This window comes from Palaemon carinicauda, chromosome 17 (genome assembly GCF_036898095.1).
Source record: "Palaemon carinicauda isolate YSFRI2023 chromosome 17, ASM3689809v2, whole genome shotgun sequence".
Classification (NCBI taxonomy): Eukaryota; Metazoa; Arthropoda; class Malacostraca; order Decapoda; family Palaemonidae; genus Palaemon; species Palaemon carinicauda.
Window position 1 is genome coordinate 41,994,378 of NC_090741.1, and position 27,827 is coordinate 42,022,204.

General features: G+C 45.9%; 1 protein-coding gene across 1 annotated transcript in view; it reads left to right on the forward strand.

Annotated features, from left to right (window-relative positions):
• Nucleotides 1-370: 370 nt before the first annotated feature.
• LOC137656695 (probable palmitoyltransferase ZDHHC24) overlaps nt 371-27,827 on the forward strand; it is an 82,867-nt gene continuing 55,410 nt past the window's right edge. Inside the window, exons 1-2 of the mRNA XM_068390899.1 lie at nt 371-493; nt 10,174-10,291. Of these exons, the coding sequence (XP_068247000.1) occupies nt 10,184-10,291 (108 nt within the window). The 5' untranslated portion in view covers nt 371-493; nt 10,174-10,183. The remainder of the gene's footprint in view (nt 494-10,173; nt 10,292-27,827) is intronic.

The following is a 27,827-nucleotide window of genomic DNA, read 5'->3' on the forward strand; positions in this document are numbered from 1 at the left end:
ATGCGCTAGATCTAGTGCATTGGCATCACAAACAGCGTATAGATATATTTTGAGCATAGCGTATTTTTGGCGCAAATTTAATTGGTTCGATGCATTTTCTATTGGATTTCTGAAATATATATATATATATATATATATATATATATATATATATATATATATATATATATATATATATGTGTGTGTGTGTGTGTGTGTGTGTGTGTGTGTGTATTACTGGTATAACAAACCCATATCCAACATTCGCAATAATTGCAAATTGTTACCTTGATTTTGTTGTTAGTTCATCTTCTATGCGAAGTATATCATCACCAAAATCCACACACAGGGAGAAAACTCTTTCTAACGCATTTCTAGCGTATTTTAGACCTCAATCTAGCTCATTTATGTCCAACACAGTTGGCAACACTGCGTTAAATCTCTTCTGTTATTGACATAGGGTCATTGATGAGAGCAACTTTAATTCTCCACGAAGCTTTATTGCGCCGTAAAGGTAATGTATTTTGTAAAGCTCGTTATTATAGGTAAATTAATATCTGAAAAGCCAATATTGATATTCATTGGGCGTATAAGAACATCACAGAACCGAAAATAAGCGATTTTCCTTCAGGCATTGATTACGCTATTTTGGGGGATTCTGTTTAGTTAATTTAAGGTGTCTGTATTCAGTTCCATCAGAATAGATGCTCACCAGAACATCAGCAGGGCAAGGCCTCCCCCTCCACTGTGGTGCCCAACCACAGCAGTGGCCTCTCCAGTAAACAGCCTAAACTCACTGTCCCGGGCTAGGATCGGTCTGCTGCCATGCGAATGCTAAGCGAATACGTTACCACTGTACTAGCCAGAAAAAAAAAGTTTTACGGGTCATAATGAGGCCTGCTTCATATAGGATACCCTTATCTTGTCAACCTAGCCTAACCTGTACCTGGTGGGAATAGGAACTAGGACTAATCTAAACGGAACTGTCAGTCATCAATTATCTTATATATTCAAGCGATTACCTCAGAAATTACTTAGAATTTTGAAAATTTACCTGAAACACTAAAAAATTCATAAAACGTAAAACAATTATGATTAACAAAATTTCTCTATTTTGTGTGAAATCTGATAGATAAATTTTAGATCCATCGATGTTACTCTATAATCAAAAGATTACCTGATGAAAAAATTACCTTAAAATTACCTTGGAATTATCATTACTCTAGAAATTTCCTTAATTCAATAAAAATTACTCGATCTCAGGTAATTACCTGGGAAAATGAAAGCACTGCTGGTGACTTATTACATCCTTTTGTAACCCAATTAATAGGAGAGTTTGTAGGAGGTTGTATCAATTAAGAATTCGTAAAAAAAAAAAGAAAATCGTAATTTCATTTAACCTTGACTAATAAGAAATATCCCCCTACATTATATTTAATATCCTCAAGATGTTTCATAGAATAGAATCTATACGTACCAGGGAACCTCGGAAAATAATATGGGGAGTATGTATGATGACGGCCATTCCCCATAACCCCTATTTTCAACCCTATCAGTAAGATTACGGCAGTCTAGTGGGGTCGTCAGGGGGTGGGTGGGGGGGAACACTAGCTCTCAAGCTAGGTAAGGACGCAGCTGGTAGGTTAGGTTTTATCGTGATTCATATACGCGAGAGGTCCTGTCCGTCATCATACAAAGGCCCTAAATAATGTTACCTGACATACTCCTCGAATTGAATATTTTGTCAAAATTCCGGTAAGGTCCTGTGATTTCTTCCATTACAGAACAACATTCAAGGTCTACAGTGTATAGCCTTATACTTTCTAAACCTTAACAGCATTCACATTAAATGATGATAAATATGTACTTTTAATTTCTGGATAAATACATGAACCATATATTTTTCAATATTAATCTTACCCGATAATCGTGTAGCTGTCAACTCCGTTGCCCGACAGAATTCTACGGACGGGATACGCCAGCGATCGCTATACAAGAGGGGGGTGTACTCACCAGCGCCACCTGTGGCCAGGTACTGCAGTACTTCTTGTTGACACCACCTCAATTTTTCCTCTGTCGTGCTTCCGGCAAGACCTACATGGATACGCTTATAATTTTGGAGTCTTTGTTCACGGTTTTGGTGAAGTATTGCTCTGAGATTTCAGCTTTCGCTATACAGGAAGCTTTTCCCTTAGCTTAGATAGCTTTTGGATTAATTTTGATTTATGGTTTAACGATCTTTAGCTTTATTTTGGAATCCCCCTTGACTGTTCTCTGATTCAAGATGTCCGACCATTCTCAAGCTCCTCCCCAAAGACGATGTAGGACTTGTATTAGGCGACTTCCGAAGGCCTCGGTTGATCCTCACACCGTTTGTTCCGACTGTAGGGGAAAATCCTGTCAGTTGGAAGATCGATGTGAGGAATGTGCCGGACTTTCGGAACTTGATTTTATTCGATTCCTCAAGTATACCACTAAGTTAGAGAGAGAGAGAGTTAGGAGGAGTTCGGCTCGCTCTTTACTTTATTCCTCCCCCCATGATCCTCAACCTTTTCCTCCCCCTGTGGTGGCTACCCCCGAACCTACTATTAGTGCTCAGCCTGATATGTCAGATGTTTTACGTGCCATTCAGGCTTTAGGTGATAAGGTGGAGTCGGTAGTGAGTGACCACAAGTTCCTTTTGGCAGACGTCAAGGAACTTAAAGTGAAAAGTGCAGGAAGTGGTAGTGCCAGTGCTGTGCCTAGTGCTAGTGTCAGTGTCAGTGTTGCGCGTGAGGATACTTCTGTGCGTGCCAGTCGTCCTCCCAGTCCGGGACCTCTTGCAAGCTCCCAAGCCCAGGGGAGAAGCAATGTCGAAGGGCAAAAGGGTTCGGCAGGCCTTGATCGGCGCACAGTAGTATCCTCAGTGGTTGCGGGCGTATCTTATAGAGATCGTCACTTCCACTCTCAGACGATTGAGCCCTTAATATCCTCGTCTGCAGAAGATTTTTCGGGGAGAAAACGCTGGACTCAGGCCTCAAGACCTCTTAAGCGTAAAGTCCAGTCCGCGCGAGTCCAACAGCCAGGGTGTAGCCATTGGGCTAGCTCGGACTCGCCGCAGTCATCAGGTGACTGCACGCCTCCTAAGAGAGGTAAGGCGTTGCCTCAGCAGACCTCAACTTCTGTTAAAGCTATGCCTCAACAGACCTCAACTTCTGTTGATCCTAAGATGGCTATGCTGCAGACTATGCAGTCGCAGCTTGCGGTGTTGATGCGGGAGTTTCAGGCAGAGAAGGTTAATACACCTCCTCCTGCGAACGCTCCTCCTCCTCTGCGCAGTACAATCTGCCAGACGTATGAGGTTGAGGTTCCTCAAGCTACCTCCATGCGTGAGCTGCCGCGTTGGGAGTTGCCAGATACCAGCGCTGTGCAGCAACCTCCACTTTCCTTGAGGCAGGAGCCTCTTACCACGCAGCAACCTCCTCAACAATGGGGGCAGGAGCCTTATGCTTTACAACCTCCTCTACCCTTGAGGCAGGAGTATCTTGCATTTCAACCATCCTCGAGGCAGCAACCTCTTGAGGTACGACAACCTCTACCATCCTTGAGGCAGCCACCTCAACTCTCGCAGCAGCCACCTCCACTTTCCTCGAGGCGAGAACCTCAACTCTCGAGGCAAGCACCTCAAGAACCTCAACTCGTGAGACAAGAGCCTCTCTCTGCGCAGCCACCTCAACCCTTGAAGCAAGCGCAACTCTTGAGGCAGGAACCTCATGCTATGAGTCAGCCACCTCAACGCATGCATCTGCCACTTTCTCCTCAGCTTGAGTCTCTTCCCATTCAACTTGAACCTCAGTCTATGCAGCATGAGCCTCATGCTTTACTACAGTCGCCTCTCACCACGCTTGCTCCTCAGACCTCCGCAGAACCTCCTTCATCCCAGCCTCATGACTTTGTCATTACCAGCCCTCATCCTCTTCAACAGAGACTTGAGGATGAATCCTCAAGTGCGCATGCACCCGCTCTTCAGGATTCAGCCATTCAGCAGACCGCTTTAACTTTACCTCTCGCTTCTCAACCCTCAGGTGATGAGGTTTCTGAAGATGAAGCTGCTCACCTGGATGATCCTTCATCTGACGTGGAGGAACCCAAGTCATTGCCACCCTCCATCGACTTTCGCAAGGTTCTGGCTCTGTTCAGAGAACTTTACCCGGATCACTTTGTTTCTGCTACCCCTCGCTCTCCTCCATCCGAGTTCTCTCTAGGCATGCAACCTGTTAAGTCTGCCTACACTAAGCTCGTCTTCGCTAGATCTTCAAAGAGAGCTTTGAGAATGTTAGGGGATTGGTTGCAGTCCAAGCAGCAGCTGGGAAAGACGTCTTTTATGTTTCCACCTCCTAAGCTGACGTCTAAGGCGGGCGTCTGGTATGCCACAGGAGAGGAACCAGGCTTGGGGGTCCCTGCCTCTGCCCAGGCTGACTTCTCAAGTTTGGTTGACTCTCCACGAAGGTCGGCTATGAGACGCTCTAAGGTCTGCTGGACCTTTTCTGACCTGGACCACTTCTTGAAGGGAGTCTTTCGCGCCTTTGAAATTTTTAATTTTCTCGACTGGTGCCTGGGGGCCTTGAGCAAGAAGACTGCCCCATCTGACAAAGACTCGGCCATGCTAATCATGTCCTGTATGGACAAAGCAATTCGCGATGGTTCCGGCGAACTTGCCTCTATGTTTGTATCGGGAGTCCTCAAGAAAAGGGAACAACTTTGCTCCTTCCTTTCCACTGGTATCACCTCTTGCCAAAGGTCACAGTTACTTTTTGCTCCTCTTTCTAAGTTCCTGTTTCCTGAGGATCTTATCAAGGAATTGTCTGCGGCTCTTATTCAGAAGGACACGCATGATCTTGTGGCCTCTTCAGCACGGAAGGCTAAGGTTGCTCCTTCAGTTCCTAGAACTTACCGCACCCCAGTGGCTGATACTCCTGCTACTAGATTTATTCCGCCCTTTCGTGGCAGAGCCCCCAGCCGAGGTGGTACCCGCCCAGACGGTCACAGGGGCAGGTCCAAGAAAGGTATCAAGTCTTCGAAAGGCAAACACTGACTCTCCTCCTCTCCAGACAGCTGTAGGAGCCAGACTCAAGATCTTCTGGCAAGCTTGGGAAAGAAGAGGTGCAGACGCCCAGTCTGTCAAGTGGCTAAGGGAGGGTTACAAGATACCATTCTGCCGCAATCCCCCTCTGACCACTTCTCCCATCAACCTCTCTCCCAACTACAAGGAAAAGGACAAGAGGCTAGCGTTACATCAAGAGGTGTCGCTCCTGTTACAGAAGGAGGCAGTGGTGATAGTCCGGGATCATCAATCCCCGGGCTTCTACAACCGTCTCTTTCTGGTGGCCAAGAAGACAGGAGGTTGGAGACCGGTGCTGGACGTCAGTGCGCTCAATGCTTATGTCACCAAGCAGACGTTCACTATGGAGACGACGAAGTCGGTCCTAGCAGCGGTCAGGCAGGAGGACTGGATGGTCTCGTTGGATCTGAAAGACGCTTACTTTCACGTCCCCATTCATCCAGACTCCCAACCTTTTCTGAGATTCGTTTTTGGAAAGGTTGTGTACCAATTCCAAGCCCTGTGTTTTGGCCTAAGCACGGCACCTATGGTGTTTACGCGACTGATGAGGAATATTGCGAAATTCCTCCACTTGGCGGACATCAGAGCCTCCCTTTATTTAGACGACTGGCTGTTAAGAGCCCCCACAAGTCGTCGCTGTCTGGAGAGTCTCAATTGGACTTTGGACTTGACCAAGGAACTGGGTCTTTTGGTCAACTTAGAAAAGTCCCAGCTTATTCCTTCCCAAACCATCGTTTACCTGGGAATGGAGATTCGGAGTCAAGCTTTTCGGGCTTTTCCGTCGGCCCCAAGAATCAACCAAGCCCTAGAGTGCATTCTGAGCATGCTGAAGAGGAACAGATGCTCGGTGAGACAGTGGATGAGTCTAACAGGGACCCTGTCATCGTTAGCCCTGTTCACCGAGTTAGGGAGACTCCACCTCCGCCCCCTTCAATTCCATCTAGCAGCTCACTGGGACAAGAATATGACGCTCGAAGCGGTCTCTATTCCTGTTACCAAAGAGATGAAGACTACTCTCATGTGGTGGAAGAGCAACATCCTTCTCAAGGAGGGTCTCTCGTTAGCTGTTCAGACCCCCAATCTTCATCTCTATTCGGACGCATCAGACTCGGGCTGGGGCGCGACCTTGGACGGACAGGAATGCTCGGGGACATGGAACAAGGAACAGGAAACGCTTCACATCAATTGCAAGGAGTTGTTGGCAGTACATCTGGCCTTAATGAACTTCAAGTCCCTCCTGCTAAACAAGGTGGTGGAGGTGAACTCCGACAACACCACAGCCTTGGCATACATCTCCAAGCAGGGAGGGACTCATTCGAGGAAGCTATACGAGATCGCAAGGGACCTCCTCATTTGGTCAAGAAGTCTAAACCTCAAGCTGGTAACGAGATTCATTCAGGGCAATATGAATGTCTCGGCAGATCGCCTCAGCCGGAAGGGTCAAGTCATCCCCACAGAATGGACCCTTCACAAGGACGTGTGCAACAGACTTTGGACCTTGTGGGGTCAGCCAACGATAGATCTGTTCGCCACCTCCATGACCAAGAGGCTCCCATTGTACTGTTCCCCAATTCCAGACCCGGCAGCAGTTCACGTGGATGCTTTTCTGCTGGATTGGTCCCATCTCGATCTTTATGCATTCCCGCCGTTCAAGATCATCAACAGAGTGATTCAGAAGTTCGTCTCCCACGAAGGGACACGGCTGACGTTGGTTGCTCCCCTTTGGCCTGCAAGAGAATGGTTCACAGAGGTACTGCAATGGCTGGTCGACGTTCCCAGGACTCTCCCTCTAAGAGTGGACCTTCTACGTCAACCTCACGTAAAGAAGGTACACCCAAGCCTCCACGCTCTTCGTCTGACTGCCTTCAGACTATCGAAAGACTCTCTAGAGCTAGAGGCTTTTCGAAGGAGGCAGCCAGAGCGATTGCCAGAGCAAGGAGGATTTCCACTCGTAGAGTCTATCAATCCAAGTGGGAAGTCTTCCGAAGCTGGTGCAGAGCCAATGCAGTTTCCTCTACCAATACCTCTGTAACCCAAGTTGCTGACTTCCTGTTACATCTTAGGAATGTTAGATCTCTTTCGGCTCCTACGATCAAAGGGTACAGAAGTATGTTGGCATCAGTTTTCCGCCACAGAGGCTTGGATCTTTCCTCCAACAAGGATCTACAGGACATCCTTAAGTCTTTCGAGACCTCTAAAGAACGTCGCTTGTCCACTCCAGGCTGGAATCTAGACGTAGTCTTAAGGTTCCTGATGTCTCCTAGATTTGAACCTCTCCAGTCAGCCTCTTTCAAAGACCTTACTCTCAAAACTCTTTTTCCTCGTCTGCCTTGCAACAGCCAAAAGAGTTAGTGAGGTTCACGCCTTCAGCAGGAACATAGGATTCACATCCGAAACAGCAACATGTTCCTTACAGCTCGGGTTTTTGGCAAAAAATGAACTTCCTTCACGTCCTTGGCCTAGATCGTTCGAAATTCCTAGCCTCTCCAACATGGTGGGTAACGAGCTAGAGAGAGTTCTTTGCCCTGTCAGAGCTCTAAAGTATTATCTTAAAAGGTCAAAACCTATACGAGGACAATCAGAAGCCTTATGGTGTGCCATCAAGAAACCTTCGATGCCTATGTCCAAAAACGCAGTTTCGTATTACATAAGGCTTCTGATTAGAGAAGCTCATTCTCACATGAAGGATGAAGACCTTGCTTTGCTGAAGGTAAGGACCCACGAAGTGAGAGCTGTAGCTACTTCGATGGCCTTCAAACAGAACCGTTCTCTGCAGAGTATTATGGATGCAACCTATTGGAGGAGCAAGTCAGTGTTTGCATCATTTTATCTTAAAGATGTCCAGTCTCTTTACGAGAACTGCTACACCCTGGGACCATTCGTAGCAGCGAGTGCAGTAGTAGGTGAGGGCTCAGCCACTACATTCCCTTAATCCCATAACCTTTTTTAACCTTTCTCTTGAATGCTTTTATTGTTGTTTTTGGGTTGTTACGGTAGGCTAAGAAGCCTTCCGCATCCTAGTTGATTTGGCGGGTGGTCAATTCGTTCTTGAGAAGCGCCTAGGTTAGAGGTTGTGTAGAGGTCCTTTAGTATGGGTTGCAGCCCTTTATACTTCAGCACCTTAGAGTTGTTCAGCCTCCTGAGAGGAACGCTGCGCTCAGTAAGGAAGACGAACTTATTAAAGGCAGAGTAATGGTTCAAGTCGACTTCCTTACCAGGTACTTATAATTTCATTGTTATTTTGAATAACTAATAATATGAAATACGGGATACTTAGCTTCTTGATATACATGTACACTGGTTTTCACCCACCTCCCTGGGTGTGAATCAGCTACATGATTATCGGGTAAGATTAATATTGAAAAATGTTATTTTCATTAGTAAAATAAATTTTTGAATATACTTACCCGATAATCATGATTTAATTGACCCACCCTTCCTCCCCATAGAGAACCAGTGGACCGAGGAAAAATTGAGGTGGTGTCAACAAGAAGTACTGCAGTACCTGGCCACAGGTGGCGCTGGTGAGTACACCCCCCTCTTGTATAGCAATCGCTGGCGTATCCCGTCCGTAGAATTCTGTCGATCAACGGAGTTGACAGCTACATGATTATCGGGTAAGTATATTCAAAAATTTATTTTACTAATGAAAATAACATTTTTTAACTAGTTATCATGTTTTTTTTTTTTTTATCCAGTTCTGACCACTAATATTGGGGCAACCCATCTGTTTTTATTTTCCTACTTATATATAAAAATAATTGTGGTAGTCCAGTGGAAAAGGGGTGATTTAGATGGGGAAACCCCCAAAAAAGTGATTTGTAGCTTTAGTAAGAAAAGCAAAATGATACAAGATAATTAGTTATAAGAATATACATTCATGTAATGTGTGTGATATTAAAGCATAATTAGCTATAATTTATATCATATCCCTCAAATGGTCTTTGCTCAGGTGTGACTCGCTTTACTCAAAAGAAAAAAAAAACAGTCTCATATGATATTGGCAAGAGTTAATGGATGTGCTGTGTACTCAAGCCATGTGGATCGTTATTTTCATGATGATTTTTACTTGCAGATGAGCAGCAACAGCTGCAAAGTGATTACAGTAACCCTTTGGAAATTTCCAACCCTTAACCCCCAGGGGGTTATTTTTTTCCCAGCACATTTTGCAGTATATTTTTTTAAAATTGCTCTAACAGCCTTAATTTTTGTCATAGAGAGGTCAGGTTGGTCTCATTCTCTTGGAAAATGCCCGAATTTTCTCAAAAAAATATCCAAAAAAAATTTTTTATCACATTTTTTTGCAAGGACGTACCGGTACGTCCATGGTGGTAAAGGGATGGCTTTTGTGAAACGTACCAGTACGTCCTTTGGGGGTAAAAGGGTTAAAGTGTTTTAAATATAATCAACTGCTGAAATAGATGAAATTTCTTTAAATCTGATTCAGTTCCTGTCTGGGAGATATCCTCTGGTCGTGCATTCATGCTGGAATTAACTAAAAGAGGAAGGGGGAAAAATGGTTGTTGTATAAAATATCCAGAAACTTAAACATGAATATTTATAAGCTCTTAATTGGTTCAAAAAGCCAGCTAATGATTCGTGGTTCGAAAACACAGCATGTCAAAATAGCTCGCACTTGTCTATTTCTTGTTGTGAATTCCAATTTTGCTAGAAATTAAGGTACTTTATATATTTACCCAAAGGTTTGACATGGCCTATGATGTACCATTTTTTAAATTATGCTCTGTGAATGAAAAGGTGGGTTACAGAAGAATATAGCTTCCCTTGTAATTATGTACTTGGCAATCATAGTCAGGGTAGGTGGTGATATATCAGGGTAGGGCATATCCCATTGATTTTATTTCAACTAAGACAGCGGTGGTCGCGGTGAGGTTTGTCATAGAAAACAGAGTTAGTATATAGTTTTGCGGATAACTCCCGTATTTCATCCTATTTGTTCCCTTAAAATATTTGCCTTAGTCAAATAGCTGGCTTATGTTAGGCTGTGTGGAATCCCCCCCCCCAGTAAATACATGGTGTTTTAAGTCATAAGGAGAGTTCCGGCACCATGTTTAAGATATGAATATTTTCAGGTCCCCGAAAATGACTCATGGGATGCGGTTCAGAAAGAAACTCATGCCCCGAACCTTTGCAGATCTCAGTGCTCTGGTGTTTATGTCCTTTGCCATACCTGCTGTGTACTGTTTTGAGGTTTGTACATCCTAAAAATCAAAGACTGTAAGTACTTCATAGGTATTGTGGAAGAGGGCTTGATGAAAATTAATGCAAATGGGAATTAGATTTATAATACGGTATATAGTTCTTATATTAATGTACTGTAGTGGTTCTCTATGTAGGTTTATGACTGTAAAATAAAGTCTAAAGGTAATTTGTTCTTACACAAATACAAATCATTGTTCTATATTAGCATGACTTCAACTTTGATCACGCTATGGAAGTTTCTTGAAGAAATTTCTGATGCAGTCTGGACCACGTGTTAAGTCGTAACATATATCCTAAACAAGGATTTCCCTCAGGCTCGGTTTCTCAAAATATGCTGACTCCACTAATTAAGACGAAGACATCATAGTCAAAACAGGACAGTTGCCTTATCACGGCAGGCGCCATCGGCGAGACTTGGTTTACTTCCAAAACACTGACGACAGTGAAGTGATGACAGGTTTGCCCAAGCAGGGCCGTAAGCGAATCTTGTCTCACCTCGCTGCTCACACTTTTGGAATAGATATTTTTGTTTTTTCAATATTAAACTTACCCGATAATCATGTAGCTGTCAACTCCGTTGCCCGACAGAATTCTATGGAGGGATACGCCAGCTATCACAATACTAGAAGGGGGTGTACTTACCAGCGCCACCTGTGGCCAGGTACTCAAGTACTTCTTGTTGACACCTCCTCAATTATTCCTCTGTCGTGCTTCCGGCAAGACGTTCTGGGATACGCTTATGTTCTTGGAGTATTTTCACGACTTTGGTGAAGTATTTCTCTTTGATTTCGGCTGTCGCTTTACTGGAAACTTCTATATTAGCTTAGTTAGCTTTTGGAATTAATTTGATTAATTATGGTGACGAAGAGAGTATGAACTCTCTTTCACTTTTTAATGGCCGACCCTTCCCTTAGACGGAAGTGTTGGTGTCTAAGAGAGTATAGACTCTCTTTCTTAATTTTGCTTAACAAAAGTTATAGATTTATTTTATATCTCTCCGCCTCTTATAGGCCTCTTCGATTAACTTCCTTTTATTATAAACTTATTAAAATTAATTTTTATATTTGTTTATATTCGACCTTCCTAATAGTAGGCGGTCTTTTCTTGGTACCGAAGTTAATTAACATTGAGCCCGTCATTTTGGTTTTACCTGTTAACATATTATGCTATTTTAATGTCTTTGAAAGAATTTCTTTGATAGTCTCGTACTGTTTTCAAAGTTGAACTAACGTTTTGTTTTGTCTCTGCAGTTGTTGACGTTCAGAACGTTCAACTTGCGCTCTATCGTTACGATAGAGAGAGAATATTCACGGTTTCACGTTGCAGTAAGAGTAACCGTGTCTAGCGTTTTGTTCATTCTTTCTTAACTTAATGGTTTTAATCCTAATAAAGGAACTTTTCATTTTGGGAAATATTTCAGTTTTTTCCTTTAACAATAATATGTTTTAACGATATATATGATTGGGCTCTTCTCTCAGGTTCTAAGTCAAGAGAGAGAGAGAGAGAGAGAGATAGAGACGGAGGGAGAAAGAGGAGGATAAACGTTTCATTCAAGCGAGTAACGTTGTTATCGTTTTTGCTCTTCTCCCTAGTCTCTTTAGGGGAAGAAGGTAAACGTTTCTAGAGTGATCTAGTGTTTAGTCTCTTTCCAGCCACTGAATTATTTATCTTTCATTAGATTTTTCTGTTACATTGTAATTCTGTTTTCGCAATTACTAACTTTTGAGAAAGGATAGAATTGCGTGTTTCAGGTACAAACCACTTAAAGTTTCGAGTTCAGTGAAATAAGTGCAAACAGAAAATCAAAGTGATAAGTGATTAGCGCAAAGTGTGTCAGTGTTGTGCGTGAGGGTACTTCTGTGCGCGCCAGTCGTCCTCCCAGTCCGGGACCTCTTGCAAGCTCCCAAGCCCAGGGGAGAAGCAATGTCGAAGGGCAGAAGGGTTCAGCAGGCCTTGATCGGCGCACAGAAGTATCCTCGGTGGTTGTGGGCGTGTCTTACCGAGACCGTCACTCCCACCCGCAGACGATTGAGCCCTTATTTTGCTCGTCTGCAGAAGAAATTTAGGGGAGAAAACGCTGGTCTCAGGTCTCAAGACCTCTTAAACGTAAAGTCCAGACCTATGCCAGACGTACGAAGTTAGAGTTCAACAACCCGGATGCAGTCATTGGGTTAGCTCTGACTCTCCTCAGTCATCAGTTGAATACACTCCGCCTAAGAGGAGTAAGGTTCTGCCACAACAGAGCTCGACTGTTAAGGCTTTACCTCAGCCTACTGTAGTTTCTGCCGACCCCAAGTGGACTCTACTACAGTCCATGCAAGCACAGCTTTCGGACTTGATGCGTGAGTGTCGGGCTGAGAGTGTTGCGCCTCCGCCTCCGCCTACACTCCCTCCGCCTGCGCTCGCTCCGCCTGATCGCAGTACCACCTGCCAGGCGTACGATGTTGAGCCACGTTCTGAGTTTGCTGTTCCCAGTGGTGTTCAGCCTCCGCCTTCCTTAAGGCAACCTTTACAATGGGATCAGGAGGATTATACCTCTCTTCCTCCGCCTCCACTTGCTGCTCCACCAGTGATGCAACACTCGGTTGAGGTACAACAACCTCTCCCGTCCATGAGTCAGTCTCCTCAGCTCTCGCTGCAGCGAGCTCAACCCTCCTCAAGGCAAGCACCTCAACACCTTAGCCTTGCGCCTCAGGAGCCTCAACTTGCGAGTTTTTTTACTGCGTTCTGCGCAGCCACTACCTTTTCGCTCTCAGCTCACACCGCAGGAACCTCAACTCGTTCCTCAGGAACTTGCTACTGCGCATCCGCCAACCACTCAGCAAGCGCAACCCTTGAGTTCAGCCACTCATGCCAGGAGTCAGCCTCCTCCACCCATGCGCCTACCTTCTGCTACTTCCTTTGATCAGCCTTTGCAGACTGAGCCTCAGGTGTTCCCTCAACAGAGTCTTGAAGAGGAAACCACAACTATTGTTGTTCCAGCTCGTTCTGACTCTGCTGTTCAGCATCCCTTACCTCCATTTTCAAACCTTATGATAATGGAGGTTATTTGTATTACTTATAAAAATATATTTGTATTCCTGGCAATATATTTTTAACAATATCGCAAAATATGGCAAAAATATGAATCATGAGTTATGAATGTAAGGTATATATTATGTTGATATTAAAACCCCATGCAAGCATGCATAAAGCACTCTAGCACTGGTCATGGAATTTCTGAGAAATGTTAAACGCCATGCACACGCTCTGCTTACCTTACATGCTCTGCTTACAGCATGCTCTGCATACTACATGCTCTGCATACAGCATGCTCTGCATTCAGCATGCTCTGCATACAACATGCTCTACATACAGCATGCTCTGCATACAGCATGCTCTGCATACAACATGCTCTGCATACAGCATGCTCTGCATTCAGCATGCTCTGCATTCAGCATGCTCTGCATTCAGCATGCTCTGCATACAACATGCTCTACATACAGCATGCTCTGCATACAGCATACTCTGCATACAACATGCTCTGCATACCTTACCGCATGCTTCTCAGTCACACATCTTTGGTTGTTGCCAACTCACTAGACTGTCAAGCAGTTTCATAACGTTGCCTTCTAGTCTGCTGCTTTTGCACCAGTGAACCCTCACTGAGAGAACTTAGCTTTTCTAGGATATGGTCCCTGTAGATGAGAAAGTTCTTTTCTCCCTCCTTCTGATATTCCCTTGAGGACTCTGTCATTTGGAGGGAGCCTTTAGCTGCATAGCCTCCTATGGACTTTTATTTAAGCATAACTTGCTTCCAGGGAAGGTAATGGTTCCACTTCAGTCGCTAATCCCGTCTGTTACCACACCTGCTCCCATAGACCTTGAGCTGTGTTACAAGACATGCAGTCCAAGCTTAGTCCTTGTTAGAGGATTTTTTGTTTACGGAGTCAATGTGTCACGGGGAAGACGTTCAACAACCAACAGAAGTGACTTGTTGTGACGCAGTGCGGCAACCTCAGCAACCCGATAAGGAGTTTGTCTGTACGACCCAGACAGTCTAGACAGATTCGGGTTGTCACTGTACTTCCTCGCTTGCCCATGATTGACAGTTCACAGACTGTGCAGCAGTACCATGATCTTGTGTCCGGCTCCGTCAGACGACTGGCTTTTAAGAGCTCCCACAAGTCGTCGCTGTCTGGAGATTTTCAAATGGACTATGGATCTGACCAAGGAACTGGGCCTCCTGGTCAATTTTGAGGAGTCTCAGCTCGTCCCACCCCAGACCATTGTCTCCTTGGGTATGGATCTTCAGAGTCGAGCTTTTCGGACTTTTCCGTCGGCCCCAAGGATCTTCCAAGCCCTAGAATGCATCCAGAGCATGCTGAGAAGGAACCGATGCTCAGTCAGGTAGTGGATGAGTCTAACAGGGACACTTTCATCGCTGGCCCTGTTCATCGTGTTAGGGAGACTCCACCTCCCCCCCCTTCAGTATCATCTAGCTGCTCACTGGATAAAGGACATGACGCTAGAGACGGTCTCAGTTCCTGTTTCCGAAGAGAGGAGGTCTTCTCTCGCGTGGTGTAAGAACAGCTTTCTTCTCAAGGAAGTCTACCTTTGGCTGTTCAGAAACACGACCGCCGTCTCCTCTCGGACGCATCAGACACGGGCTGGGGTGCGACTTTGGACAGACAAGAATGCTCGGGAACATGGAATCAGGAGCAAAGGACACTTCACATCAATTGCAAGGAGTTGTTGGCGGTTATTCTGGCCTTGATAAACTTCAAGTCCCTCCAGCTTAACAAAGTGGTGGAGGTGGACTCTGACAACACCACAGCCCTGGCTTACATCTTCAAGCAGGGAGGGACTCTTTCGTGGAAGTTGTTCTAGATCGCAAGGGACCTACTCATCTGGTCTAAAGATCGAAAGCTAACTGGTAACGAGGTTCATTCAGGGCGGTATGAATGTCATGGCAGATCACCTCAGACGGAAGGGTCAGGTCATCCCCACAGAGTGGACCCTTCTCAAGAATGTTTGCAGCAGACTTTGGGCCCTGTGGGGTCAGCCAACCATAGATCTGTTCACTACCTCGATAACCTAGAGACTCCTGTTGTATTGTTCTCCGATTCCAGACCCAGCAGCAGTTCACGTGGATGCTTTTCTGCTGGATTGGTTCCATCTCGACCTGTATGCATTCCCGCCGTTCAAGATTGTCAACAGGGTACTTCAGAAGTTCTCCTCTCACAAAGGGACACGGCTGACGTTGGTTGGCTCCGCTCTGGCCCGCGAGAGAATGGTTCTTAGAGGTACTGCAATGGCTGGTCGACATTCCCAGGACTCTTCCTCTAGAGTGAACCTTCTAAGTCTACCTCACGTAAAGAAGGTACACCCAATCCTCCACGCTCTTCGTCTGACTGCCTTCAGACTTTCGAAAGACTCTCAAGAGCTAGGGGCTTTTCGAAGGAGGCAGCCAGAGCGATTGCCAAAGCAAGGAGAACATCCACTCTCAGAATCTATCAGTCTATAGGGGAAGTCTTCCGTAGCTGGTACAAGACCAATGCAGTTTCCTCAACCAGTACCACTGTAACCCAGATTGCTGACTTCCTGTTATATCTAAGGAAAGTAAGATCCCTTTCAGCTCCTACGATCAAGGGTTACAGAAGTATGTTGGCAGCGGTTTTCCGCCACAGAGGCTTGGATCTTTCCACCAACAAAGATCTACAGGACCTCCCTAGGTCTTTTGAGACCTCAAAGGAACGTCGGTTGTCCACTCCAGGCTGGAATCTAGACGTGGTCCTAAGGTTCCTTATGTCATCAAGATTTGAACCTCTCCAATCAGCCTCTTTTTAGGACCTCACATTAAAAACTCTTTTCCTCGTGTGCTTGACAACAGCTAAAAGAGTAAGTGAGATCCACGCCTTCAGCAGGATCATTGTTTTCACATCTGAAACGGCTACATGTTCCTTGCAGCTCGGTTTTTGCTAAACGAGCTTCCTTCACGTCCTTGGCCTAAGTCGTTCGAGATCCCAAGCCTGTCCAACTTGGTGGGGAATGATCTGAAGAGAGTACTTTGCCCAGTTAGAGCTCTTAGGTACTATCTAAAAAGGTCTTAACCTTTACAAGGACAATCAGAAGCCTTATAGTGTGCTATCATAAACCTTCTTTTCCAAGTTCTAAGAACTCAGTTTCTTACTATTCAGGCTTCTGATTAGAGAAACACATTCTCATCTGAAGGAAGAAGACCTTGCTTTGCTGAAGGTAAGGACACATGAAGTGGGAGCTGTGGCTACTTCAGTGGCCTTCAAACAGAGCCATTCTCTGCAGAGTGTTATGGATGCAACCTATTGGAGAAGCAAGTCAGTGTTCGCATCATTCTATCTCAAAGATGTCCAGTCTCTTTACGAGTACTGCTACACCCTGGGACCATTCGTAGCAACGAATGCAGTAGTAGGCGAGGGCTCAGCCACTACATTCCCATAATCCCATAACCTTTTAACCTTTCTCTTGAATACTTTTTATGGGTTGTACGGTCGGCTAAGAAGCCTTCCACATCCTTGTTGATTTGGCGGGTGGTCAATTCTTTCTTGAGAAGCGCCGAGGTTAAAGGTTGTGATGAGGTCCTTTAGTATGGGTTGCAGCCCTGTATACTTTAGCACCTTTGAGTTGATTCAGCCTCCCAAGAGGAACGCTGCGCTCAGTAAGGAAGACGATCTTATTAAAGGCAGAGTAACGGTTCAAGTCGACTTCCTTACCAGGTACTTATTATTTCATTGTTATTGTGGATAACTGATTATATGAAATACGGGATACTTAGCTATCCTTTAATCTTGTACACTGGTTTTCACCCACCCCCCTGGGTGTGAATCAGCTACATGATTATCGGGTAAGTTTAATATTGAAAAATGTTATTTTTATTAGTAAAATAAATTTTTGAATATACTTACCCGATAATCATGATTTAATCGACCCTCCCTTCCTCCCCATAGAGAACCAGTGGACCGAGGAATAATTGAGGAGGTGTCAACAAGAAGTACTTGAGTACCTGGCCACAGGTGGCACTGGTAAGTACACCCCCTTCTAGTATTGTGATAGCTGGCGTATCCCTCCATAGAATTCTGTCGGGCAACGGAGTTGACAGCTACATGATTATCGGGTAAGTATATTCAAATATTTATTTTACTAATAAAAATAACATTTTTAAGGCATCTTCTTTAAAAGTATTGTGTGTACCCATGACAACAACACGAAAAAATCACGTTACGAAAGCCACTTCAGAACGATTTAATTTCGTCTTGTGAGGCATTACTGTACTCAGGAAGAACCTGTCATTGGCTCAGGTATTAAAACAGGAGTCTGCTAATGCCAGACAACCGTTAACCCCTCCCCCTTACCTGCTGGAATATACCTACAAATCCCTGGGTACCTTTACCCTTGGTCCTGTGATTGCAGTTCAACAGATTTTGTAACCAGCCTAGCTCTTTCACGAGACAACAACACATCTCGTCTAAGAAAGCAGTTTCGACATAGCCTAGAATGAAATGTAGATTGACCGGCCTTCTTATCTTCTTTTTTTCCCTCTCTTTATTATGGTGCAGCAGTCATGGCTACTATGAGCTACACTGGATGTCAGGTGCAGGTTAGCTTCATAAGCAAGCAACCTTTCTTTACAGATAGTCTGTTAAGTAAGTATCTCTCTACCATCTTCCTAGATGAGAGTGAGGATGGATAGAATATATTTAAACCCATTTCTTTTGATAGCTACAAATACATTAGGACATCATTATTATTATTATGATTATTATTATCATTACCTCCGCCAACGAAGTTGGAAGGAGGTTTTGTTTTACCGCCTGTTTGTATGTTTGTTTGTTTGTGAATATCTTCCTGGCCACGATTTTAATTGTAGAGTAATGAAACTTAAAGAGATTAAATGTTACGTAAAAAGATAGAAATTATTAAATTTTGGAAGGTCAAAGTCTACAGTAGTTCACGGTCAAGCAAAATGCCCAATTCACTTAATAAGCCATACGTTTGGAAATCGTTGTCACAGACTTCTAACTTGGTTCATATTTGAGTGTATAAAAATCCACGCTTTTTCAATATTAAACTTACCCGATAATCATGTAGCTGTCAACTCCGTTGCCCGACAGAATTCTATGGAGGGATACGCCAGCTATCACAATACTAGAAGGGGGTGTACTTACCAGCGCCACCTGTGGCCAGGTACTCAATCATTTGTTGTTGACACCTCCTCAATTATTCCTCTGTCGTGCTTCCGGCTAGACGTTCTGGGATACGCTTATGGTCTTCGAGTTTATTCACGGATATTTGGTGAAGTATTCTCTCAGATTAACGGCTGTCGCTTTACTGGAATCCTTCTTATATTAGCTAGATAGCTTTTATATAATACTGATATAACGGTTAACGAATTTTGCTTGTTTTTGGATCACCCTTTGGCTAACTCTTTGAAACAAGATGTCTGACGTTTCGCAAGCCCCCTCCCATAGACGATGTAGGTCTTGCAATAGGCGTATTCCGAAGGCCTCGGTAGATCCTCACACCGCTTGTTCTGACTGTAGGGACAGGCCCTGTCTATTAGAAAATCGATGTGAGGAATGCGCCGGACTTTCGGAATTGGAATTTGTCCGTCTTTTAAAATATTCATCTAAGTTAGAGAGAGGTAGAGTTAGGAGAAGTTCTTCTCACTCTTCTATGTTTTCCTCACCTCATGATCCCCTACCTTTTCCTACCCCTGTAGTGGCTACCCCCGAACCTACTGTGTGCCCTCCGCCTGATATGTCAGTTGTTTTGCGTGCTATTCAGGCTTTAGGCGATAAAGTAGAATCAGTGGTAAGTGACCATAAGTCTCTGATGGCCGAAGTTAAAGAACTGAAGGTCAAGAGTGCAGTGGGTGGAATTAGTGCCAGTGCTGTGACGAGTGCTAGTGTCGGTGCAGTGCCAAGTGCTAGTGGTGCCAGTGTGGTGCGTGAGGATTTTTCTGTGCGAGCCAGTCGTCCTCCCAGTCCGGGACCTCTTGCAAGCTCCCATGCCCAGGGGAGAAGCAATGTCGAAGGGCTTAAGGGTTCGACAGGCCTTGTTAGGCGCACAGAACTATCCTCGGTGGTTGCGGGCGTGTCTTCCTTAGACCGTCACTCCCACCTGCAGACGATTGAGCCCGTCTTATTCTCGTCCGCTGATCAACTAGCAGGGAAGAAACGTTGGTCTCAGGTCTCGAGACCGCTTAAACGTAGAGTCCAGTCCGCGAGTGCTCAGCCAGGTTGCAGTCATTGGCTCAGCTCTGACTCGCCTCAGTCATCTGTCGACTGTACTCCGCCCAAGAGGAGTAAGGTTCTGCCAAAACAGAGCCCGACTGTGACTTTACCTCAGTCTGTTATCGTTTCTGCCGATCCCAAGTGGACCCTGCTTCAGTCCATGCAAGCTCAGCTTTCGGACTTGATGCGTGAGTGTCGGGCTGAGAGTGTTGCACCTCCTCCTCCGCCTACACTCCCTCCGCCTGTTCTCGCTCCGCCTGTGCTCGCCCCGCCTGCACTTGCTCCGCCTGGTCGCAGCACCATCTGCCAGGCGTACGATGTTGAGCCACTTTCGGAGTTCGCTGTTCCCAGTGGTGTTCAGCCTCAGCCTTCTTTAAGGCAACCCTTGCTTTGGGATCAGGAGAGTTATTCCACTCTTCCTCCGCCTCCCCTTGCTGCTCCACCAGTGGTGCAACTCTCGGTTGGGGTACAACAACCTCTCCCCTCCGTGAGTCTGTCTGCTCAGCCATCGCTGCAGCGAGCTCAACCCTCCTCAAGGCAAGCTCCTCTACTCCCTGGACTTGCGCCTCAGGAGCCTCAGCTTGCGAGAACTTTACCTTGTTCTGCGCAGCCTCAACCTCATCATGCTCCGCTCATCTCACAGGAACAGGAACGGACTACTCCGCCTCCGTCCTCCGCTCAGCTTGTGCAATCCTTGGGTTCAACCTCTCTTGCTAGGAGTCAACCTCCTTCACCCATGCGCCTGCCTTCTGCTTCGTCTGTTGTTCAGCCTTTGCAGTCTGAGCCTCTGGTTTTCCCTCAACAGTTACTGGAAGAGGAAACCACTGTTATTGTTCCTACCCGTTCTGACTCTGCGGTTCAGCATTCTGGTCCGATCGCTTCGCTACCCTCTGCTGATGAGGTGTCGGATGATGAGGAGGCACACCTTGATCCCTCATCAGACGTGGACGAATCTAAGCTTTCTCCACTGTCGATTGATTTTCGTAAGGTCTTGGCTCTACTCAGGGAGATTTACCCAGACCACTTCGTCTCTGCTATTCCCCGCTCTCCACCATCTGAGTTTTCGCTGGGCGTACAACAAGCTAAGTCCAACTATACTAAGCTTGTCCTAGCTAGATCCTCCAAGAGGGCTTTAAGGATCTTAGGGGAGTGGCTGCAGTCTAAACAACACCTTGGCAAGACTTCCTTCATGTTCCCTCCAACGAAGCTCGCTTCGAAAGGTTGCGTTTGGTATGCCACAGGGGAAGCACCAGGCTTAGGAGTACCTGCCTCTGCCCAGGCTGACTTCTCAAGTCTGGTGGACTCGCCTCGGAGAACTGCTATGAGACGCTCGAAGGTTTGTTGGACCTTCTCAGACCTGGATCATTTACTGAAAGGGTTGTTCAGAGCATTTGAAATGTTCAACTTTCTCGACTGGTGCCTGGGGGCCCTCAGCAAGAAAACCTCTCCTGCGGACAAAGATTCTGCCATGCTAATAATGTCCTGCATGGTTAAGGCCATCAGAGATGGATCGGGTGAGCTAGCGTCGTTATTTGTATCAGGGGTGTTGAAGAAAAGGGAACAACTGTGTACCTTCCTTTCCGCCAGCATTACACCTTGCCAACGGTCACAACTCCTTTTTGCTCCTCTCTCAAAGTTCCTCTTTCCCGAGGAGCTAGTTAAGGACTTGTCTGCTGCCCTGATACAAAAGGACACGCACGATCTTGTAGCCTCATCGGCTCGTAAGTCTAAGGTTGCCACCTCAGTCCCCAAGACTTATCGCTCCCCAGTGGCTGATACCCCGGCTACGAGGTTCATACCGCCCTTTCGTGGTAGAGCCCCCAGCCGAGGAAGCTCCCGCCCAGACTCTCACAGGAGCAAGTCTAGGAAAGGATCCAGGACATCTAAGGGAAAGAACTGACTCTCAGTTTCTCCAGACAACAGTAGGAGCCAGACTCAAGATCTTCTGGCGAGCCTGGGAGAAGAGAGGTGCAGACGCACAGTCTGTCAGTTGGCTGAGGTACGGTTACAGGATTCCATTCTGCCTCAAACCACCTCTGACCACATCGCCCATCAACCTCTCTCCCAACTACAAAGAAGAGGACAAGAGGCTAGCATTGCAACAGGAGGTGTCGCTTCTTGTGCAGAAGAAGGCAGTGGTTATAGTCCGGGACCATCAATCCCCGGGCTTCTACAACCGTCTCTTTCTTGTGGCCAAGAAGACAGGAGGTTGGAGACCGGTGCTGGACGTCAGCTCTCTCAACGAGTATGTCACCAAGCAGACGTTCACGATGGAGACGACCAAGTCGGTCTTAGCAGCGGTCAGACAGGAGGACTGGATGGTCTCGTTGGACTTGAAAGATGCATACTTTCACGTTCCCATTCATCCAGACTCCCAACCTTTCCTGAGATTCGTTTTCGGAAAGGTTGTCTATCAGTTCCAAGCCCTGTGTTTTGGCCTAAGCACAGCTCCTATGGTCTTTACTCATCTGATGAGGAATGTAGCGAAATTCCTACACTTATCGAACATCAGAGCCTCCCTCTACCTAGACGACTGGCTGTTGAGAGCCTCCACGAGTCGTCGTTGTCTGGAGAACCTCAATTGGACTTTAGACTTAATCAGAGACCTAGGTCTATTAGTCAATATAGAGAAATCTCAACTCATTCCCTCCCTATCCATTGTGTTCCTGGGAATGGAGATTCAGAGTCAGGATTTTCGGGCTTTTCCATCGGCCCCCAGGATAAACCAAGCCCTAGAGTGCATCATGAGCATGCTGAAGAGGAGCAATTGCTCAGTGAGACAGTGGATGAGTCTCACAGGGACCCTCTCATCACTGGCCCTGTTTGTCGAGCTAGGAAGACTCCACCTCCGCCCTCTTCAATTCCATCTTGCTGCTCATTGGGACAAGGGGTCGACTCTAGAAGCAGTCTCTATCCCTATCAACCAAGAGATGAAGACCACTCTCCTGTGGTGGAAGCACAATCTCCTTCTCAAGGAGGGTCTATCATTGGCCATCCAGACCCCCAATCTTCATCTCTTCTCAGATGCATCGGACTCGGGCTGGGGTGCGACCTTGGACGGACGGGAATGCTCAGGAGTATGGAACAAGGAACAAGGATTACTCCACATCAACTGCAAGGAACTGTTAGCAGTTCATTTAGCCCTGTTGAACTTCAAGTCCCTCCTGCTAGGCAAAGTGGTGGAGGTGAATTCAGACAACACCACAGCCTTGGCTTACATCTCCAAGCAAGGAGGGACCCATTCGAGGAGCCTTTACGAGATCGCAAGGGACCTCCTCATTTGGTCAAGAGGTCTAAACCTCACTCTGGTCACGAGGTTCATCCAGGGCGATATGAATGTTTCAGCGGATCGCCTCAGCAGAAGGAATCAGGTCATTCCCACGGAATGGACCCTCCACAAGAGTGTGTGCAACAGACTTTGGACCTTGTGGGGTCAACCTACCATAGATCTGTTTGCCACCTCCATAACCAAGAGACTTCCGCTTTATTGTTCCCCTGTTCCAGACCCTGCAGCGGTTCATGTGGATGCTTTTCTTCTGAACTGGTCCCATCTCGACCTGTACGCATTCCCTCCGTTCAAGATAATAAACAAAGTTCTGCAGAAATTCGTCTCGCACGAAGGGACACGGCTGTCGCTGGTTGCTCCCCTTTGGCCTGCAAGAGAATGGTACACAGAGGTACTGCAATGGCTAGTCGACTTCCCCAGGACTCTACCTCTAAGAGTGGACCTTCTACGTCAACCACACGTAGACAGGTTGCACCCAAACCTCCACGCTCTTCGGCTGACTGCCTTCAGACTGTCGAAAGATTCGCTAGAGCTAGAGGCTTTTTGAAGGAGGCAGCCAGTGCGATTGCCAGAGCTAGAAGAGTTTCCACTCGTAGAGTCTACCAGTCTAAATGGGAGGTCTTCCGAAGCTGGTGTAGAGCCAATTCAATATCCTCTACCAATACCTCTGTGATCCAAATAGCTGACTTCCTTCTACATCTTAGGAATGAGAGATCCCTTTCTACACCTACGATTAAAGGATATAGGAGCATGTTGGCCTCAGTTCTCCGTCACAGAGGTTTGGACCTGTCTTCCAACAAGGACCTTCAAGACATTCTCAAGTCTTTTGAGACGTCTAAAGAACGTCGTCTTTCCACTCCAGGCTGGAATCTAGACGTAGTCTTAAGGTTCCTTATGACATCTAGGTTCGAACCTCTCCAGTCAGCTTCCTTCAAGGATCTTACCCTCAAGACTGCTTTTCTCGTTTGCCTTGCAACAGCTAAGAGAGTCAGTGAGGTTCATGCCTTCAGCAAGAACATTGGTTTTACAACCGAATCTGCAACATGTTCTTTTCAGCTTGGATTCCTAGCAAAGAACGAACTTCCTTCACGTCCTTGGCCTAGATCGTTCGAAATACCTAGCCTCTCCAACATGGTAGGTAACGAACTAGAGAGAGTTCTTTGCCCTGTCAGAGCTCTCAAATATTACCTGAAGAGGTCTAAACCTATTCGAGGACAGTCAGAAGCTTTATGGTGTGCCATCAAGAAACCCTCGAGACCCATGTCCAAGAATGGGCTTTCGTACTATATAAGGCTTCTGATCAGAGAAGCACATTCTCACCTAAAGGAGGAAGACCTTGCATTGCTGAAGGTAAGGACCCACGAAGTAAGAGCTGTAGCTACTTCGTTGGCCTTTAATAAAAACCGTTCTCTGCAGAGCATAATGGATGCAACCTATTGGAGGAGCAAGTCAGTGTTTGCATCATTTTATCTGAAAGATGTCCAGTCTCTTTACGAGAACTGCTACACCCTGGGACCATTCGTAGCAGCGAGTGCAGTAGTAGGTGAGGGCTCAGCCACTACATTCCCTTAATCCCATAACCTTTTTTAACCTTTCTCTTGAATACTTTTATTGTTGTTTTTTATGGTTGTTACGGTAGGCTAAGAAGCCTTCCGCATCCTTGGATTTGGCGGGTGGTCTATTCATTCTTGAGAAGCGCCTGGGTTAAAGGTTTGGTAGAGGTCCTTTAGTAGGGGTTGCAACCCCGTGTACTTTGGCACCTTTGGGTTGATTCAGCCTCCAAGAGGAACGCTGCGCTCAGTAAGGAAGACGAACTTTAAATAAAGAGGCAGAGTAACGGTTCTATTCGACTTCCTTACCAGGTACTTATTATTTCATTGTTATTTGAGATAACTGTTATATGAAATATGGGATACTTAGCTATCCTTTAATCTTGTACACTGGTTTTCACCCACCTCCCTGGGTGTGAATCAGCTACATGATTATCGGGTAAGTTTAATATTGAAAAATGTTATTTTTATTAATAAAATAAATTTTTGAATATACTTACCCGATAATCATGATTTAATCGACCCTCCCTTTCCTCCCCAGAGAGAACCAGTGGACCGAGGAATAATTGAGGAGGTGTCAACAACAAATGATTGAGTACCTGGCCACAGGTGGCGCTGGTAAGTACACCCCCTTCTAGTATTGTGATAGCTGGCGTATCCCTCCATAGAATTCTGTCGGGCAACGGAGTTGACAGCTACATGATTATCGGGTAAGTATATTCAAAAATTTATTTTATTAATAAAAATAACATATTTGATACATGTTAAGATTGAAGGTCAATGGTGAGTTCAAGGTCAAGCAAAAGGTCAAATTCTGGTCATCAACCATACAGCCACAATTTTAGTTTTAAGGTAATGAGACTTGCAGCAATTTTAAACTTATGTTATGAGCTGGAAATGATTAAAGTTTGGGTGAAAGGTCAAGGTCACGGACAAGCAAAATGTCCATGTTACGTAATCAGCCATAAGTTTGGACATCATTGTCACACAGACTTCAAACGTGGTTCATATTTGAGTGAAAGAAAATCCACGCAAATCAATACATGTAAAGGTCAAGGTCAAGCAAATAGTCGAGAAATAAGTTGCCGTGGCGGAGTTCTTTGCTCTACTGAGTGCCCCTCTACAGTAGTTATCATTATTATTATTATTATTATTATTATTATTAGCTAAGCTACAACCCTAGCTGGAAAAGTAGCATTCTATAAACCCAAGGGGTCCAACAGGGAAAACATCCCAGTGAGGAAAGGAAATAAGGAAACAAACTACAAGAGAAGTAATGAACAATCAAAATAAAATATTTTTAGAACAGTAGCAACAATTAAAATAAATCTTTCAAATATAAATTATAAATCCTTAAAAAGCTAGTGTTATGTAAAAAGCTGGAAATGATTAAAATTGGAAGTTCAAGGTCATAATCAAGCAAAATGTCCAATTTTCAATATTTAACTTAGCTGGTGATTATAATAGCTGCAGCTCTGCTGCTCGACAGAAAACTCTACGGAAAAAATCCGCCAGCGATCGCTATGCAGGTAGGGGGTGTACTTCAACAGCGCCATCTGTCGTCCAAGTACCCAGTACTCATTGTAAACAAAGAACTCAATTTTCTCTCTGTCGTGCTACCGGCAAGACCTACTAATTCGCTGTTGCTAACTGGATTTGTTTTCACAACTATTTGGTGAAGTACACTATTCTAGTTTTGAGCTTTCGCTGTGCAGGCTTTCTCTTCAATAAATCCTTGCATTCTTTTTTTTTTATATCGGATTATTTGTTGATGACTTTGGATAGTTTTTGAATTCCCCTTTGACCAATTCAAAATGGCTGACCCTTCTCAAGTCCCTAAATTCAGGAAGTGTAATGCTAGGGACTGTTCAAGGCGTCTTCCGAAGGCCTCTATCGATCCTCACACCGTTTGTTCCAATTGTCGGGATAAAACCTGTCAATTGGAAGATCGATGTGAGGAATGCGTTGGGCTTTCGGAATTCGATTTTATCGAATTCCAAAAATATACACGTAGGCTAGAGAGAGATAGAGTCAGGAGAAGTTCATCTCGTTCTGTTGATTTTTCCTCTCCTCATGCCCCACAACCTATTCCTTCCCCTGTAGTGGTTGCTCCTAATCCCCCTTCTGGCACTCAGGAACCTTCGATGGCTGATATGATGCGTGCCATCCAAGCTCTGGGTGAGAGAGTTGAGTCTCATGGCGGACGTCAAGGAGCTGAAGTGTAAAAGTGCAGTGGGAAGTGATAAAGTGAGTGATAGTGTTGTGGATAGTGTTGCGCTTGAGGGTTCGTCTGTTCGTGCCTGTCGTCCTCCTAGTCCGGGACCTCTTGCAAGCTCCTAAGTCCAAGGGAGAAGCAATGTCGTACGACCAATGGGTTCGAGAGGCTTTAATCAGCGAACAGACGTTCCCTCCGTGGTTTCGGGCGTATCTACCCAAGATCGCCCCACCCACACAAAGACGAGAGAGCCCATTTATTCCTCGTCTGCGGAAGAGGTTTCTCGCAAGAAACCATGGACCAAGGTCTCACGACCACTTAAGCGCAAGTCGGTCCCTTCCGCGTAAGTCCAACGGCCCAGTTGTAGCCACTGGGTCAGTTCGGACTCGCTGCAGTCTTCCGATGACTGCTCACCTCCTAAGAGAGGCAAAGCGGTACCGCCTCAGACTGTTACACCGTCTGTCGCCGCACCTGCTCCTGCAGACCCTAAGTGGTCTTTGCTGCAGACCATGCAGTCCCAATTAACGTCACTGATGCAGGACTTTCGTGCGGAGAAGGTTGCTGCTGCACCAGCCTCTTGCCTACAACCAACCACACACTCGGTTGTGCGTCCTGTGGACGCTGAGGCGACCTTCTTGCGCACTCCAGTTGAGAGAGTTCCGCCACCCATGCGTTCCAGTGTACCCTGCCAGCCGCATGTTGACGTTCAGCGACGCACGGAGCCTTCCGTTGACGTTCGCGAGACACAACAACAGTCAGAGTTGTTTTGTTTTGACGCGGTGCGTCAACCTCCGCAACCCAGTGTGGTTGCCACTGCTCACCCGCATCAGGCTAGACAGTCTGGAGTAGACGCTGTGCGTCCCCGCGCTGCTATGGTTGTTGCCAGCTCACAGACTGGGCAACAGTTCCATGACGTTGCGTCCGGTTCAGTCACGCGTGCACCCGTGCGACCGGACTCAGCTAACCAGCCGTTACCTACTCCATTGCCGCTTCCTCCTCAATACTCGGATGATGGACTTTCGGATGATGATGGTGCCGCTCACGTTGATGAACCACATTCGGAAGTTGCTCAGAGAGGGGTACAAGATCCCGTTTGTACGAAAACCCCCTCTAGCAACGTCTCCCATCGATCTCTCTCCCAGGTACAGAGAGGAAGACAAGAGACGAGCTTTGAAACAGGAGGTGTCTCTCTTACTAGAAAAGGGAGCGGTAGTCAAAGTCC